Source organism: Molothrus aeneus, chromosome 6 (assembly GCF_037042795.1).
Source record: "Molothrus aeneus isolate 106 chromosome 6, BPBGC_Maene_1.0, whole genome shotgun sequence".
Classification (NCBI taxonomy): domain Eukaryota; kingdom Metazoa; phylum Chordata; class Aves; order Passeriformes; family Icteridae; genus Molothrus; species Molothrus aeneus.
The window spans coordinates 28,277,755-28,293,127 of record NC_089651.1 but is presented as its reverse complement, the minus strand read 5'-3'; the positions used below and the strand labels follow the sequence as shown (position 1 = coordinate 28,293,127).

At 35.8% G+C, this 15,373-nt stretch overlaps 1 protein-coding gene across 8 annotated transcripts in view; it reads left to right on the top strand.

Moving 5' to 3' along the window:
* Nucleotides 1-15,373, top strand: part of PCNX1 (pecanex 1) — an 89,419-nt gene that overhangs the window by 21,226 nt on the left and 52,820 nt on the right. For 4 of the 8 annotated variants that reach the window (XR_010783864.1, XM_066552745.1, XM_066552743.1 and 1 more), the window contains exon 7: nt 9,955-10,087. The exons of 2 other annotated variants lie outside the window; for them this stretch is intronic. Coding sequence is in view for 5 of the 6 variants with exons in the window: in XM_066552745.1 (XP_066408842.1) it covers nt 9,955-10,087 (133 nt within the window). In the remaining variant the exon portion in view is untranslated. Of the gene's footprint in view, nt 1-9,954; nt 10,088-14,591; nt 14,777-15,373 lie in introns of all 8 variants that reach the window. 2 more of the 8 variants (XM_066552749.1, XM_066552744.1) reach the window with 2 other exon arrangements.

Below are 15,373 nucleotides of genomic sequence, written 5' to 3'. Positions count from 1 at the left end.
AATCCCAAGCTCTTACCATGCTGCCTTTAATTGTGGATTCTTACAATGGTCTAGTTACTAAGTTGAATTCTCCTAGGGATTTAATTTTTGCTTAGCCTTGCCGTTGCTGGCTAGACAGTCTTGTTTACTTTGAGTTTTTGGGTTTTTTTTGTCTTGATTATGTGAACACAATAACCTTCCAATGCTGGAGAGGAATGTAGTTTCCTCTTATTTTCCCTCACTATTGTTTTGTTTGGTGTAATGTGAACAATAAGCTACCTGGAGTAGCTATTATTAATACAGATTAGTAGTGGCATTTAAAACAAAATTTGGAACTCTTAATATTTTTTTTGTTTATTGCTTATTATAATGTTTGTTTCTTTTCTTAGTTAACTATATTTGCTGCCTTAACTGGAAGACTTTTTGTTTCGAGGTAGATAAGTGTCTTTAAAATACATTTTCAGGACAGTATAAGGTTGCTAATTAACTCAGTCTGACTTCTGGAATTTTCAAAGGCCAATACCTACCAGATAATCTGGATCTTTACATCTAGGTGGACAAACCCTTCATAAAATTGTATTTTAGATCAAGACAAGTATTTTTAACAAACTATGGCTAATTTGACTGTTCCTATTATATAGACTGCCTAAAATATATAGTGATTAATCTTAAAAAGGTTTCCAGCCCACAGTGAGATAGGTTGTATGACCAATAGTGAGGTTTTCTTTTGGTTTTGTTTGGAGTTTTTTGTGGAGTTGTTTTTGTGGTGTGTCCCCCAGTATTAACAAAACAGCTATAAAAATCAGTACAATTAATTTCTGGGGAGTAGAAGAAAGCATGCCACACTGAAGTTCAGCTGTGTATTGATTATTGATGAATTTTGACTGGTTTACAATTAGTTCAGACCTATTTATATGCCTTCACCTTACTGATGTATGCAAATTTGTTTTTTAGGTTTTTTTAACTTTTTCTGTTATTCCTAGGAACAGGTTGTTGCAGTAGCTTTAATAAAAGAGTCAAGGTTACTCTTCTAGTACTAACCCTAGAAGCTGAACACTTAACACATATTCTTCCTAAGGCCTTGTTAAAGTGAGAGCTCTCCATGTTTACTGAGAGTAATGTGACTAATAAAAGGTCTCTCTTATGTGTTTACCATTTTGACTCTATGCTTTCCTTAGCACAAAATTTGATTTCATTCTGTTTTGTGTTGTTACTGCTTAAAGCTATTAAGATTCTCCCTTTACGTGCAAAGGAGGATTAACATAACTTAAGTTTAGAACATGTCAGACTTTGGACTTTGTACGTGCTTACTAATTGTCAGTAGGCTGAAAGAATTAATGTAAGACAGATGCTGAATATCGTGAAATACTTTAATTGCTCTTTTGAAAAAGTTTGTCTTCCCCACCATTTCATTGAGTGAAATTTCAAAGTAATCTTAAAGGTACAAACTTATAGCAGCTTATGCTTGAATGGCTTGCTGTCATTCTTGCTGGCCTGATCCATTTCCAGTTTTCAAATGACCATCATGTAAAATTTTAGTTGTTAGTATTTTTAATAAATGGCAAATATCCAAGCTGTACTTCTCAATGGATTGCAGGCTGTCTTTAAGAAGCAATCTGGAATTGAGTTCTCTGCATCTGCTGACATGATATGGTTAATAACACGAGCTGTATATTGTTGCTTCCTACCTTCCATCTTATTGTTCTTCCTAAGAGAAAAGGAAGTATTTGCTTTATGATTGTAAGAAATGAATGTCATTCTGCCCCCTTTTTTTTTTTTTGAAAGCAGAACAAATTTTTCTTTAGCACTGCTTAAACATTTTCTCAGTCTTGTCTAGCAGCAAGGTAGTAATTACATTGCATTTATTTGTTCATGATCAACCTAATTCTTTCATAGTGTCCTTCTTTACTGGTTTTTCTCTTGTGTGGGTTTGTTGGATAGTTTCCCCCACAATTTATAGCTTATATTACAAGTTTTGTAACATCTGTATCTTTAATTGTGGATTTCTTCTTTAGGCTTACCCATGACTAATATTAACGAGAGAAAATGTTTTAACTGTTTAGAATCTAAGTGCTTTATAGCCAGTATTTCTTACTACTGAGATGTATTCATATTTTGGGAGGTTTTTAAAGACATACATGTGTAATATATATACATGTCATGTGTATATATGTATAGCATTTTTTTGGAGAAAATTAAGAAATTATTTTATTTACTTGTTGCAAGTGAATTACAGAATCAACTTGGTTTGGATTTTCACAAAATCAGGGGATATTGGTTGAGTGTGATTTTTAGAAGTAGTCTGGTCCAATCTTTTGCTGAAGGATTATTTTATAATTTTATATAAAAATTTTTAATGTCTGTGACTGCTTATGGTAACTTTCTGAAACAAATAATTAACAGATGCACACAGGATAACTAAAATCTGATACTAATACCACCTCCTTTTTTCCAGTGAGCAGCTTTCAGTTTCTATTTTTCAAATATTATTTAAATCAATAATTATAACTTCATTTTATCCTTCAATCTTTAGAGACTAGAACTACATTCTTGTTCATGTAACTGCTAAAATGTGTGTCTTAATGGATATGGTCTTTACTAATCTTCTACTAAGCAGGATGTTGTACAAACTTGTACATATTTCACTTCTGCAGATACAACTTAGTACTTTCATTTCTGTATTATTATGCCAGGAAGTAGTGAATGACTCACTTGCTGTGAGATAGTATGTGCATTTGAATAGAAATTGCAATTCATTAAAATGCAGAGAAACAGCATCTGGAAATTCTGAAATGATGTGTGTGTGGTGGATATATAATAAAAAAATGGAAGACGTCTTATGGTAGTTGTTATCCTTGTTCAGCTATTCAGACTCCAAAAGTAGCTAGTGAATTGATGAGTCATGGGTTAGTTGCAGTTGCTCCACTGTATGGTGATATTCTGGAAATACCCTCTTTGCACTGTCTTGTGCTTGGTTTCTGTCAGATGTGTGCTCTTTCTGGATTGCTGTTTGTTACCATTTAGAGAACCACCATAATGCTGTATGTAACACAGTGATGTTTTGTAAAACTTGAGCTGGCCTGAAAAGTCAAGTGTTCTTTCCAATTCTGTATTAATTGTAAAAGATGTGCTCTTTAGGTTGCTGCTGATTTACAGCTTGCTGCAATTTAAGGTTTATTTACTTTTAGTTCTTAAGATACATACCCTTTTGTAAATAAAACTGCATGTAGTGTGACGCATTTTTCCTTCTGTACATTGCATAGCAATATTGAAGTAACAGCTCATACTGTTTTCTGTCTTTTGAGGTCTGCAGTACATCTCTACAGGCAGGCAAAATAAGGCTTTGTGAATTTGGATTAGTCTTGTGTTTCATATGACACATGGAAACCTGTTCACCTCTTCAGTCTGTATTTGTACATATATGCTTAGTGTGTCTGCCTGCAATTAAAAAGTGCAGTTCTCTGTTTCTCAGCCAATGGTCTTGGCAGCTGCTGGCAACATATGACTTTTCCCTTCTATACTGATGTTTCACATGGTCTGTGTCATTGATTTGCCTGTTTTGCAGAGCTGTTCCATGCTTCTGATGGCTTTAGTTTTTGCTACATTTTCCTGCAGATAGAATGAATATAATTACAGAAGATGGGTCTTCTGATCTTGTTTTCTGTGCGTCTGCCAGTTCATGCTCAAACTACTGAACCAAACAGTCCTGCATGAGAAACTGGAGTTTAGAAATGGTAGAAACTGAAAAATGTGTAAAGTTCCTGTGATCAGGTTGTGTGTATGTTGGCTGTCTCTATTCGTGTATTCAGCAGAACCGTGCTGTAACTGGAACCAGGTAAGCGGATCAGCAGTAGAAAGGGCTCTCATAAGCATTTTACTGTACTGTCACAGCTTTTGTGTGCGAGTTTTACAGAATTTCCTCTGATGCTGGATATCTTGTCATCTCAGTCGAGGTCAGATTGCTACCGTTAAGCATTTAAAGATGTAGGCAGTGTTAGAAGTGATATATGAGGCTACTGTAGAATTCCTGCAGTTCTGGAACTTACCAATGAAATAACACTTGAAATGCATCTTGCATCTATTAATTGTTAACCACTTCCTAGTAAAGCAGAATTTTAGTAAGTTTTGTGGAGATTCAGTCCTGTATTTTTTTCCCCTATGGATGACACAGAGGCTTTCATTAGATGACTTTTGCTTGATTTGGGAAGAGTGGTTCCATTTTGTTGACATGTGTTGTTCATGTATTTGCTAAGTATTCATCTCAAACAGGAGTTGAATAGGAATTTTTGGAATTAGATTAAAAATCAAAAATCTATCAGCTCTGATGGAATTGTTCACATTGCTGTAAAATGTTGCTGTGAGATAAAACTCATTAATTTATTGAAGTCGGCCACTAATTAATGTTTGGGGTTTTAGTTAAGGCTATGTAATGCAAACATGACTTTCTGTATATCATATGCTAGCATCATCTGCCACATACGCTGGTAACACTGTGTTTTGAAGATTTACAGCATCTTTTCCTTTAGGTGAATAAATCTAAACACAAAGTCAGAACTAACTTTATTGAAGATTAATGTCAATTATGAACATTTGTCTGCTACATGAATATAATACTAGGTATTGATACCCAAACTCTGGGATATAGGGTCTGCATTGGACAGGGGGTCAGATGGAGTTTAGCTTTAGTTTTTTGACCTGAAGTACATCAGCATTATATTCAAGAGGTCTATGTGAGCAGCCCAGTTTTTTTAAAAGTGGAATCATTCAAGTAGGAAGTTCAATGAAGTAGGATAAGTAAGACTCCTATTTTTATCTTTGGCCTTAGTATAAAAATTTTACTGTTAAGCTAGTCTGTAAAAATGTTTGGTTCAGAATTCAAACCAGATGGTTTTATTGTCCTGCTTTGTTCCTTCCTTGATAGGGTTTTGCTTTTCAGGTTGCTGTAGTGACTGTTTTGACATAATTGTAAATATTTCTTCAGGCTAGTTTCAGACTTACTTTTTTTCTTTTTTATAAATGAAACCACAAAATTGAATTCCTGGGCTTTACTTTCTTTCTTGAATTGTGTGTTGTTTTCTTCTGCACTCTTTTCTAGCAAAAGTTTGTAACTTGGAGATATCACGCTGTTCTTCATTGTTTCTCCTTTGCTGCACACATCTCTGTTCTTCAGAAATAGTTATTAGTGATATTTTTCATTAAATATCCACAGTAAGTTATAATACTCTGAGCCAATATTTTGATTTTTTTTATCAGAGAAGTGTAAGTAATCCCTGCAGCTGTAGGTTTTATTAAGGTGCATAATAGCATGGTGATTAACAACTCCATACTGAAGATATGGACTGAACAGACTGCTTCTTTCTACTTGGGTATCTTTCAAGTATGGTTTTAATATAGTGGTAGGGCATGTGAAGATAAACTGTATGATGCCTCAGCCATGAGGAGAACAGTAGTGCTAACCCATAAATGCATGTGAAGTACATCTCGGATTTCAAACACAAATGAGATATAGATGCACAATAGAGGAGAACAGCATTTCAGCTGTTTGGTTTGGCAAAATATGTTCTGTCTTCGAAGAATTTTATTGCTTACTTGCATTTGCAAATTTCATTGCTTATGTGAGTACATGAGCCATAAACTATTCATTCCAGCTCTTGCTGAGAACATGTAGGCTTAGTAATTAGTGATTGAAAATAGATCTGTTTCTCATTTGATAGGGTGAGAAAGGGAGTGTCCAAGCATCACTCAGGTTCTGTGTGTACCTTTAACCATGCTTAACCTGACTAATATTCAAAACCATCTAGGCTTTAAGTGATGGGGGAGGGGTGTTGAGTTTTTCAGCTGTGGGGTTTTTTTTCCTTTTTTTCCTGAGAAGAGTGAGGGGGACTTTCTGCTGTGGTAGTTTTTTTTTTTCTTGCTTGCTTTCTAGTTAGAATGATTGCAATTTTTATCCTAAGAACTTTATGGTTTTCCACATGGATACTTCACCCTTGTATTAGTTTCATACCACATCTTTCCAGGAATCTTCTTATGAAAAATTTTTCTGTATTTCAGAATTTATCTAAGGCACTGAGTTTAGCATTTTTTTGTAGCAAAATGAAATGGTCTTATTGATGCAATAAAATTTTGTCAGTTCTGCTTTTTCATGTTTTGCTTCTTAGGCTTCTCTCTTCTAAATTTTGGTTAAAAGCAGCATTAAGTAGGTGCAGGGAGATGTTGCAAATGTTTTGGCTTGTTTTTATGTAAATGTTCTTGTTCAAAGGAAAATATTTGTACTTTGTTTCTTAAAGCTAGGTGTCTTATACAGCAGTTGGACAGTTGTAGAATAAAACTGTGAGTTTCAGGTTCTGTTTAAAACTTAGTAAAACGGCAGAAGTGAGCATAAAAAGGTTCAATATAAAGCATCTTTCCAAGTGTCTGATGACAAAATGATATCCTCATGACGTTTTAAGCCTGTAACTGTTTCCAGTCAGAAGTGTTAAACAAGTTAATTTTAATGCAACTGCATGCAAACACATATTCATTAACAGATACAAGTGTCATTATTTCCTCTTTGAAAAGAGTTGTGTTATATTTGGAAATAGGCATGTGAGGGGTTAAGTTTACTACAAGGTTGTCACTAGGTCTCCACTTCTTGTTTGATTGATCTCTGGGGTGTTGGTTTATATTTTTAATTCGTGCATCTTGAACTTCAAACATGATTTTTGTGTTCTTGAGGGTAGATAGTGCTGGGGACTCATATTCAAATGACAGCATTTCTTGATATTAAGTGCAGTGATTTCAGCATAGAAGCATAGAATAAAAAAACAGAATAAAACAATATAGAGCACCTTTTAACAAACATTCTGTAAGCTGAAAAACTTATCTTCCTCTACTGATTAAACTGAAGTAGGCATGAACTTTAGAAGTATTACCTGTGTTACTTCTTCCTGTTACATCTAGATTTTGTACATGACTAGATGTTGGATATTACATTTCTGGAGTCTAGGATAAGTTGTAAGCAGTATTGGACAAGTGTATGTGACATGATAAATATTAAAGCTTATTTATATTGAAATGTGATAGAACTGCTCTCATCATGGTAGAGGGTAAGTTAGGAACTTTGTCTTCCTACTGGTGAACTCACAAGCAGTTGCCCTTCTCCTTCTCATTAAAGGCAAGTAGAAACACAAATAATACAAATTAACATAAAGAGCTTTCCATACTGGTATGTGTACATTTTAAATTGTATGTCTTCTATGAAATTATATTAAAAACAAAAACTGACTGAAAAGTCTTGGGGAAGACTGAGCAAACCCAAGGGGCCAATACAATAAACAAAACCAAACCACAGCCCCTCTGGTTTTCCTTTTCAACCAAAAGCAAACTGAGCAGTTTAGCTTTCTACACTTCATGCTAATCCTCTCTGCTCAGCTAGCCTTTTTTTTAACTTCTTTGGTCATGTTTTCTACATGCAGCTTCTTGCAGTGTTGTGTAATGTTAGCAGACTTGAGTTTGTTGGTCTGAACAGCCCTGCAGTCTTTTCAAAAGAACTTGTAAACTTGTGTAGTGACCCTGAATGGCACCACCTGCATTCAGGAAGAATGTGTATAAAAGATGTGCATTGAACAAAAGTTTCAAGATGATAAATAAGAATCTCGCGGTAAAACAGGTAGAAAGCTACACCAAAATCTACTTTGACTTTTGAAACTTAAAATTAAATAATAAATGGTTAGAAAATGCCAAAGCTGTTTGCCTCTACAGCTTTGAATTGAATCCCCAACTATATATTAGTTTTTTAAATTTTCTTTTTTTCTTAACTTCAAGCATGTTTGTATACCTGGTTCTCACAGGACACTGCCTCTGTTAGTTCTTGAGACTTGCTTTAGTGTTAAATTGGAACTATATAGTGAGGACCTATCGTGTTTTCATAATCTCTGTTTCAGTTATTGCAGAATGCTGACAGGTATCTGTCAGTGTTAAGTATGCTACCTTAAAGAATTGCACTTGAATGCTGCTTTTGCTAAGTAGTTACAAGTAGTAATTAAGATACGATGCTGATGTTGACCATCTTAATGGTAATTCAGATATTTACATTTCAGTTAAGACTAGTCACTGTTCCCTTATTTTGTGGTGCTTAACTGTGGTCTGATTACCAGAATTGCTTTTGCATCTGAACTCAGTGGAAACTGTGTTGTGAATATGAATTATTTTATGTTGATGTGTATCCTAAAATAAATGAGCTTTATAAATTGTAATACGAAATTAATGGGCGGTTTTGACCTTGTGTGTCAGGATTCAGTCTGTCTTGTTTAGTGTGGTTCACTTGCTTTGTACTTCAAGTGTGAGAGCTGCAAAGAAATGCTTAAAGAAATTAGGCAGCGTATTAAAATAAAGCTATATATTAAACCACACAAGAAACTTCTTGCTGAAATACCCTAAAAAGGTAGTATAGTCTATTGATGCTTAGAATTGTAAAAACACTTGTGGAGGAATGAGGAAACCCCTGGCTTTTCTGAAAGTACAGGAAAGACTGAATTAGCGTTGCCCTTAACATCTATAATTTTGATAATTAAATCCTTGTAGCTTGAATGTTGGTGTAAAGTAAATCTCTTTATGTAGCTTCTTTTGTTTTAAAGCAAGCTATAAATTGAAGTTTCAGACAGAGAACTCATTTGGTAACCTGGGGTTCATGTGTGAATTAAACTCTTGTTTCAGCCTATATTACTTGAGCTATGGCAGGCACACACAACAGTAGTAGGTTGCTATAGGTTGTTGTTCCCTGTAGACCAGCATTAGAGTCTTTGCTGGGAAGTGTTGAAAGCTTAATGGCAGTAGTGTTGTAACTTGAAGTGTGCTGAAGTGCATATGGGCTACTCTGCCTGTAGTGTTCCTGCTATTGCTCTCTCTGGGTTTTTTTGGGTTTTTTTCTGTAGGGGGGAGAGGTGGTGTTTGGTTTTTCTTTGACACAATTCTTGGTTTTCTAACTCCAGTAGTAGGCTCCTTGGCCACCAAGTTGAGACTTCCCTGTCAAGATTGTGATTTTCCTCTTGCACTGACATCGTGTCAATTTTTTTTTTCTGCTCCACTTGCCTGCCAAACCCTATTTTCTCTGCTGCCCATTCATTTGAGCTCTTTAGTGCTCTGCATTCAAATTGACTAGGAGCTTCCTTGGCTCAGGAGGAAGACTTCTCAGATTGTAGACACACCATGAAGCAGTCCAAATCTGAAATTGTTCAGATTGTAGAGCTTAAGGAGCACAGGTGTTTTTTGCGGGATAACATGTGGATAAATATTTTAATCCCTTGAGTACGTGCAAACTGTTTCTTATGATATTGCTTTATAAATTTGAACCAAACCTTTTGTTTGGGGACCTGAAATAACAAAACCATCAGTCCTTAAAAATAAGTTATTCTCTTACTTATTCTCAACCTCCTGCCTCTGTAAATTATATTGTAATGAGCTTAGAAGGAGCAACGTGTATCCCTTGATGCTTATGAGAAAAAAAAGCTACTCATTTTGTTCCCTGAAAGAGTTGTGATGAGGTTGACCTCAACCCTGCCTATTTGGCAGAAGTTAAAAAATTGAGAAGATTATGGTGAGAAGTGGTAGACAACTTTTGCTAGGTAGTTCTTCAGGCTTCTCCTTAATGATCCGTTCAGTGAGATAAATGGGGAGATCGGACATCTCTTCCTGCCATGCGTAAACGGCAAAGATCTGGGATATCCAACCTCTTTTGCCACCTAGCTATTTGGATCTGGGGTTAAAAAAACGTAAGCTGTATATGACTCCCCCAACCACCCAGGTCTTTGCTAATAACTGTGTGTTGTGATCCTGTCTCGAGGCAGCTTGTTTGAGCAGTTAGGACATAAGCTACTTGTGTTGTTGTGAGTCAAGTTCGTTAACTTGGGGAGGGTCAGAGGGAAGAAAGGAGTCTTAAGTTACTGTTGACGTAACTAGGATGGGTTCGTATTTGACCTAAAGTCTGTCTTGATGCAGCAGCACAAGCCAGCGAGGAGACTGTCACATTTCGCCGTGAACGCAGCACATTTAGGCGTCAGGCAGTACGACGCCGGCACAATGCAGGGAGTAACCCTACCCCTCCTACATTGCTCATCGGATCACCCCTCAGGTAGGGTATCTAAATGTTCCACCATATTTAGCATGCATGCAGCAGACCACTTCCCCACACCCACCAGTGTTGCCAGAAAAGCACTTTTTACTTCCTTCCCCACCATAACCTCCTTGAGCTGTCACTGCATGTCACTGTGGGCTTGTTGAATTGTGCATGTATATGTGGCACTATTTTAAAAATGGTCAGGATAGTCAGTCTCTAACATGTTATAGGTGTTTTCAGATTGATATAAAAATTAACTAATGCCAATAAACTTAGCCTCAGTGGTTTTAATCAAAAAACTTTTGGAACTTTTAGAAAATTTTACTTTCAATCAAGAAGAGAGACCCAAGAAAATAGTATCAGCACTCCCCATTTTGGTTTTCATCTCTTGAATAATGTAGGCATTAGGGACTAGTACTGTGATCACTTTTCACATTTGTAGACATTTGTGAGAGATAAGCAAAATGACAAAACTTTTATAAAGAGCTAAATACACACTCCAAAAGAGACTCCAAATCTAAAATACAGGTAAACCTTTATGAAGATCTTGCATCTTTTTACAGCAAAAGAGGAATACTGAAGTGAATAGAATGCCCAGTATTGCTTAGTATAAGATCTAATTGTGTGGCACTTTGCATGCCTTGGCAATGTTTAAAATGTACTGTGTACATGTGTCTGAGGAGTCCCCCAGCCTTTACTGGCCCCTGTATTTACAAGGCTGAGCCTAGTGATTTGTTACATAGAGCAGCTCTGTTTGATCCATCAGCCTGAACAGTAGAAACAGCAGCCACAATAAGTTTTTAAACATGTGTTTTAAGTCTTTCAATTTCTTGGTTGCTTATGGAATTGGAGAATCTGGTGAGGAGAACATGGCCTATAGAAGAGGGAACAGTCCCCTATAAGTATTGAAGTAATTCTTCCTTCAGTTACATGATAAATATGTAGGAGTAATTGCATATTTTATATATTCTTAATGATCTTCCTTCATGTGCTAAACTGTCATTGTGTTTTGGGAATATTTATGTAATTTTTTGAACTAGGAAAACCTGTACAAAAGGAACAAATAAAAAGAAAATACCTTACAATAGAGGGTGACAGAGGAATTGTGCCATCTTTGTCACACCACTAAAATATTTGAGGACTACTTTTGCGAATTTTTCTCAGGGAGGGGGAGTGTAAGAATGGTACCTAAAAATCTAACAGATGAAGGATTGACTTCTGTCATATCAAGGACTGAAACTAGTTAGGTGTGGTTTTAGTGGCTATTCCAATCTGAAGTAGTAATCATGTAATTTTAGATTTTTCTTTGTTAGGGTTTTGGTCTTGCTGAATGTAGGGTGTTCAACTTCAAGCTAATGATTTACTTCATAGTGAAGGATGATAAAACTTTGTCTTTCAGATCACTTTTGCTTTATCTGGTTGCTTTCACTTGGCTCTGAGTTTGTTTTCCTTTTTTTTTTTTTGTAAAGGAGGGTAGTGCAGCTTTGTGTATTGCAACATAAGAGGCTGTGCAGACTAATGAAAGCTCCTTAACTGCGTATTAGTTAGAAAACAGTGTTTTCTTTCTTGTAGGTATAGACTAAGGGAAAGACAGTTTTAAACTGTGGTTGACAGCAGCCTTATTTCCACATGCTAGTGCAGTCATTCAGGTTCCCATGGCTTAAGCTTGACTTCAGTGAGAGACTATGAAGTAACTTTGTGAACTTTATGAATCATGAATTTCATGTTGTGAAGTGGGAGTATCTCTTTAATCAGACAAGATGTTCAAGGGTAAAAAAGCAGATTAAACATTCTAGCCTTGTATTTCCTCTAAGCATCTTCATTATCTAAATTTGTTCTATTTTAAATTAAAAGCCACCCAACACTGCTGACTGTACTTTCTCTAACATAATGACATACATTATCAAAAATGCTTTATAATATAAACATAGTCAGAATTGAATACTTATTGAGGGTAATTTACTCAAAGTACTTTTCATGATGCTAAATGACTGTCCCTTGGAGTGGAGTTAAATTGCTAACCAAACACCAAAGTGCTTTTATATTTGTTTGACACAAATTCCATTTCAGCTGTCAACTGTGGAATGTATCTGAAAAAAAAATATGTATTAATGTTCTAATTTCAAGGTGAACAGTCTAAAAATACCCTTTCCTTTACACGGGTAGCTTAATTTTAGTGTAAATTTTGTATTACTGGAAAGAGGAAACCCTTAAGAAATATTTAATTAAATCATGCCTAAGGAGCAAATGTGAAGAAATATAGAGACATTTTTAGGCAGGTACCACTTAAAAGTCTTCAAAATGTCACTGCAATTGTACTGACATCACACCTGTATGCTGTTGGTGAGCTGCCCCAGTCTAGTTTCTGATACTGCTAATCCATGACTTCAAATATTAAACTTACAAGAGTATTGGATTTACTAATCTTTAGTTGCCCTGATGTTATGTGTTTCTTATTCTTGCCAGCAAAACTTTAATCTTCTAACTCTGTCATAAAATTGGATGTTGGGGGAATGTTCCCTAGGACCTGTTGAGTTAAACCTGATTTCTTTTTTAATTTCCTGTCCATGATTGCAATTACTTTCACTTCCTCTGTGAAATATTTAGTAAAAGAGACAATGGCATTATGTATGCATGCCTTTGGCAATGGTAGACAAGTTAAACCTAGTATACCAGGTCTAGTAAATTCTGTTGGTTGGATGCTAAATTAGACACAAGATTGTTTTGCCTGGTAACCTAAAAAAACAAACCCAAAATGCACCATAAAACACCATCCACCCCGCTTTTGTCCTGTCTAAATGTGAATAGTGTTTTGGGCACTTCAAAAGTAAGTGTTCACTGGTGTTCCATGTAGTCAATGGTGTATGCATGTGTGTAAGTGACTGTATGAAGCAGAATTTTACTCCTGTAATAATCAGGGAGAGAATAAGCCGGGGTGTTTTTGCAGTTGGTTGACATCGACACTTTGATGGGATTTTTTAATTGTGACAGATGTGGATAACTATTCAAAGGGCAGCTGTCTCTTGAGATGTACCTGCTGTTTATGGGAAAGCAGTATTGTTTAGCATTAGTTTGGTGTTGCTTAAGGAAGGCAGTGAAAGTTGGCACATCCGTGAACTTCCTTAGGGCTTCTGTTGCTGCACAGCTCACTGAAACCCTTTTGTACTGCAGCAAAACACTGAATTTAAATTTCAGGTTAAAATGTTAGAACACAGTAAATAATGAGTTGCAGTTCTTTTCTTCCTGAGCTGTGTGCATGTCTGCATTATTTTGCATGAGCTTTTCTTAACACCTATTCTTATATCCATATTTTGTTTTCCAGTGATGCTCTAACAAAAGAACTGAAAAATAGATGATGTAGAAAATACTGTTAAAAGCAAGTACATCAGATATAACCCTTCAACTCTTAGTAAGATCTTGTTTTTTTTAGTTGCCTCATTTGCCAACTCTAGCATCATGCTGTAAATAGTGCTAAAACCAACAGGTGATATATATTGTTTTTCAAAAGAGAGTGTTTAAACTATTTTCCAGTCTTTAAAATACAAAGTCTAAGATAAGGCCTCAGCTACTGTAACTTCTTTAAATCCACAAAATGAAGGATAATAAAACCAGTGCTCTTGCAAAGATGGTGTGATATCAACTGTAAACATAATGTACTCTGACACTGTCATACCTGATATTAAACAAGCTATTAAAAGAATCTAACTTTTGTAAATAGTTTTATAAAGTTAATTTTGCAATTGAAGTCTGTGAAGAGGAGAATTAACATTTTTAAACATTGTCCGCTCATGGCTATGAGAAATGTACAAATTTCTCTGAAAGCCAGGTTGGCTTTTAAAACCTTTGTTTTGGTGAGTAATAAAGCTTTTGCTGTAACTTCAAAATAACTTCAGAATCAACTTTAGTTTTGCCAATTAATAACTTTATATAGAGAGTCTTAATATGTTCAAAATAATTCTGGATCCAAATGTATTACTTCAGTAATTTTCAAGGTCTGTATTATCCTTTGGCTATTAACAAAGCTTAGAGACGTTTTCTAGGTAGTGTGAATTAATAATAAGAAAGGTAATATGACTAAGAAAAAAGTCCTAAACAGCTGATCAGGTCATACTTGAAAATGCAAAAAATTATTGTGAGAAGACTGGAATAGTCAGTAGTAAATATAGGTGATAGCTCAAGTTAGCCTGTAGTTAAACTAACTGGCACTAATTTGCTTTTGCACCCACAAATTAAGACACAGAAGAAAATACCTGTTGGGTGACTTGGGGAGATCTTAGAAAGCAATACTACTTCTAAGAAGTTGACAGGAGCACTATCTCTAGATTACTGCCTCAACTAGGGCCTAAATACTCTGTTACATAGAATGTAGGGGTTATTTTAACCCTAACTGTTGACTGCTTAATGCTACTATTTAAAAAAAAAGTTTTCCTCTTTAAACTGAAAAATCTTGTTTTGCTTCACTTCTGGCTCTTTTGCACTTCTTCCTGGTAATGTGTCCCCAATGCGTGTTTTCTCGTAGCCTTCAAGATGGTCAGCAAGGCCAGCAGTGCTCCTCCCAGGTCAGAGTGCAGTCCTGCCCCCCTTCCCAGGCAGCTGTGCCCGGCGCTAGCGCCTCCTTGCTGGTGAGAAATGGGAGTGTCCACTTAGAAGCATCACTTGCCACTGCATCTGCTGTAGGCGGTAGCAGTTTGCACGATGAACTTGGTATGCAGGCCTTATGTAACCTTGGTGACATGGAAGTGTTAATACAGCAGATTTATTGGTAATAATGCACTGAAACCCAGCTAATCTGAGCATTGTTTCTGAATCTTATAGGTGTGTTTCTAGGAAGAACTAAGAGCTATTTTGCTTCATTGAGCTATATTGAGCTATATTGCTCAATCACCTTTCCAGGCAGTTTCTCTAACAAATGTGTGATAAGAAATAAGGAGTCATAGATACAAGTAATGATGGTGTGAGAGCTTTCTTGATTTGAATAATGTAACACAAGTAATAAATCTTTCCTATGGTCCTGCAGGCAGTTGAGCAGAGATGGAGACTTTGGGGATCTTCTGGTTCCTGAAAAAAACCAACTTGTTATGGCTCCTAAGAATTTTTGATCTTAGCTTTTTTAGATAAGTTGTTTAGCTGCTGTTCAAAAAAAGAAATACTTATGTAAATGAATGCTTTGTTTTGAATGTACACCTTAATTTTAGGAGCTTGGTATTGGAAGTAAATCTGGACTCTTTCATATATCAAATGTCATCATTTTATGGAGCTTTATAGTGTCTTCTTAGTTCTTCATGGTCCATTTTATGTGGT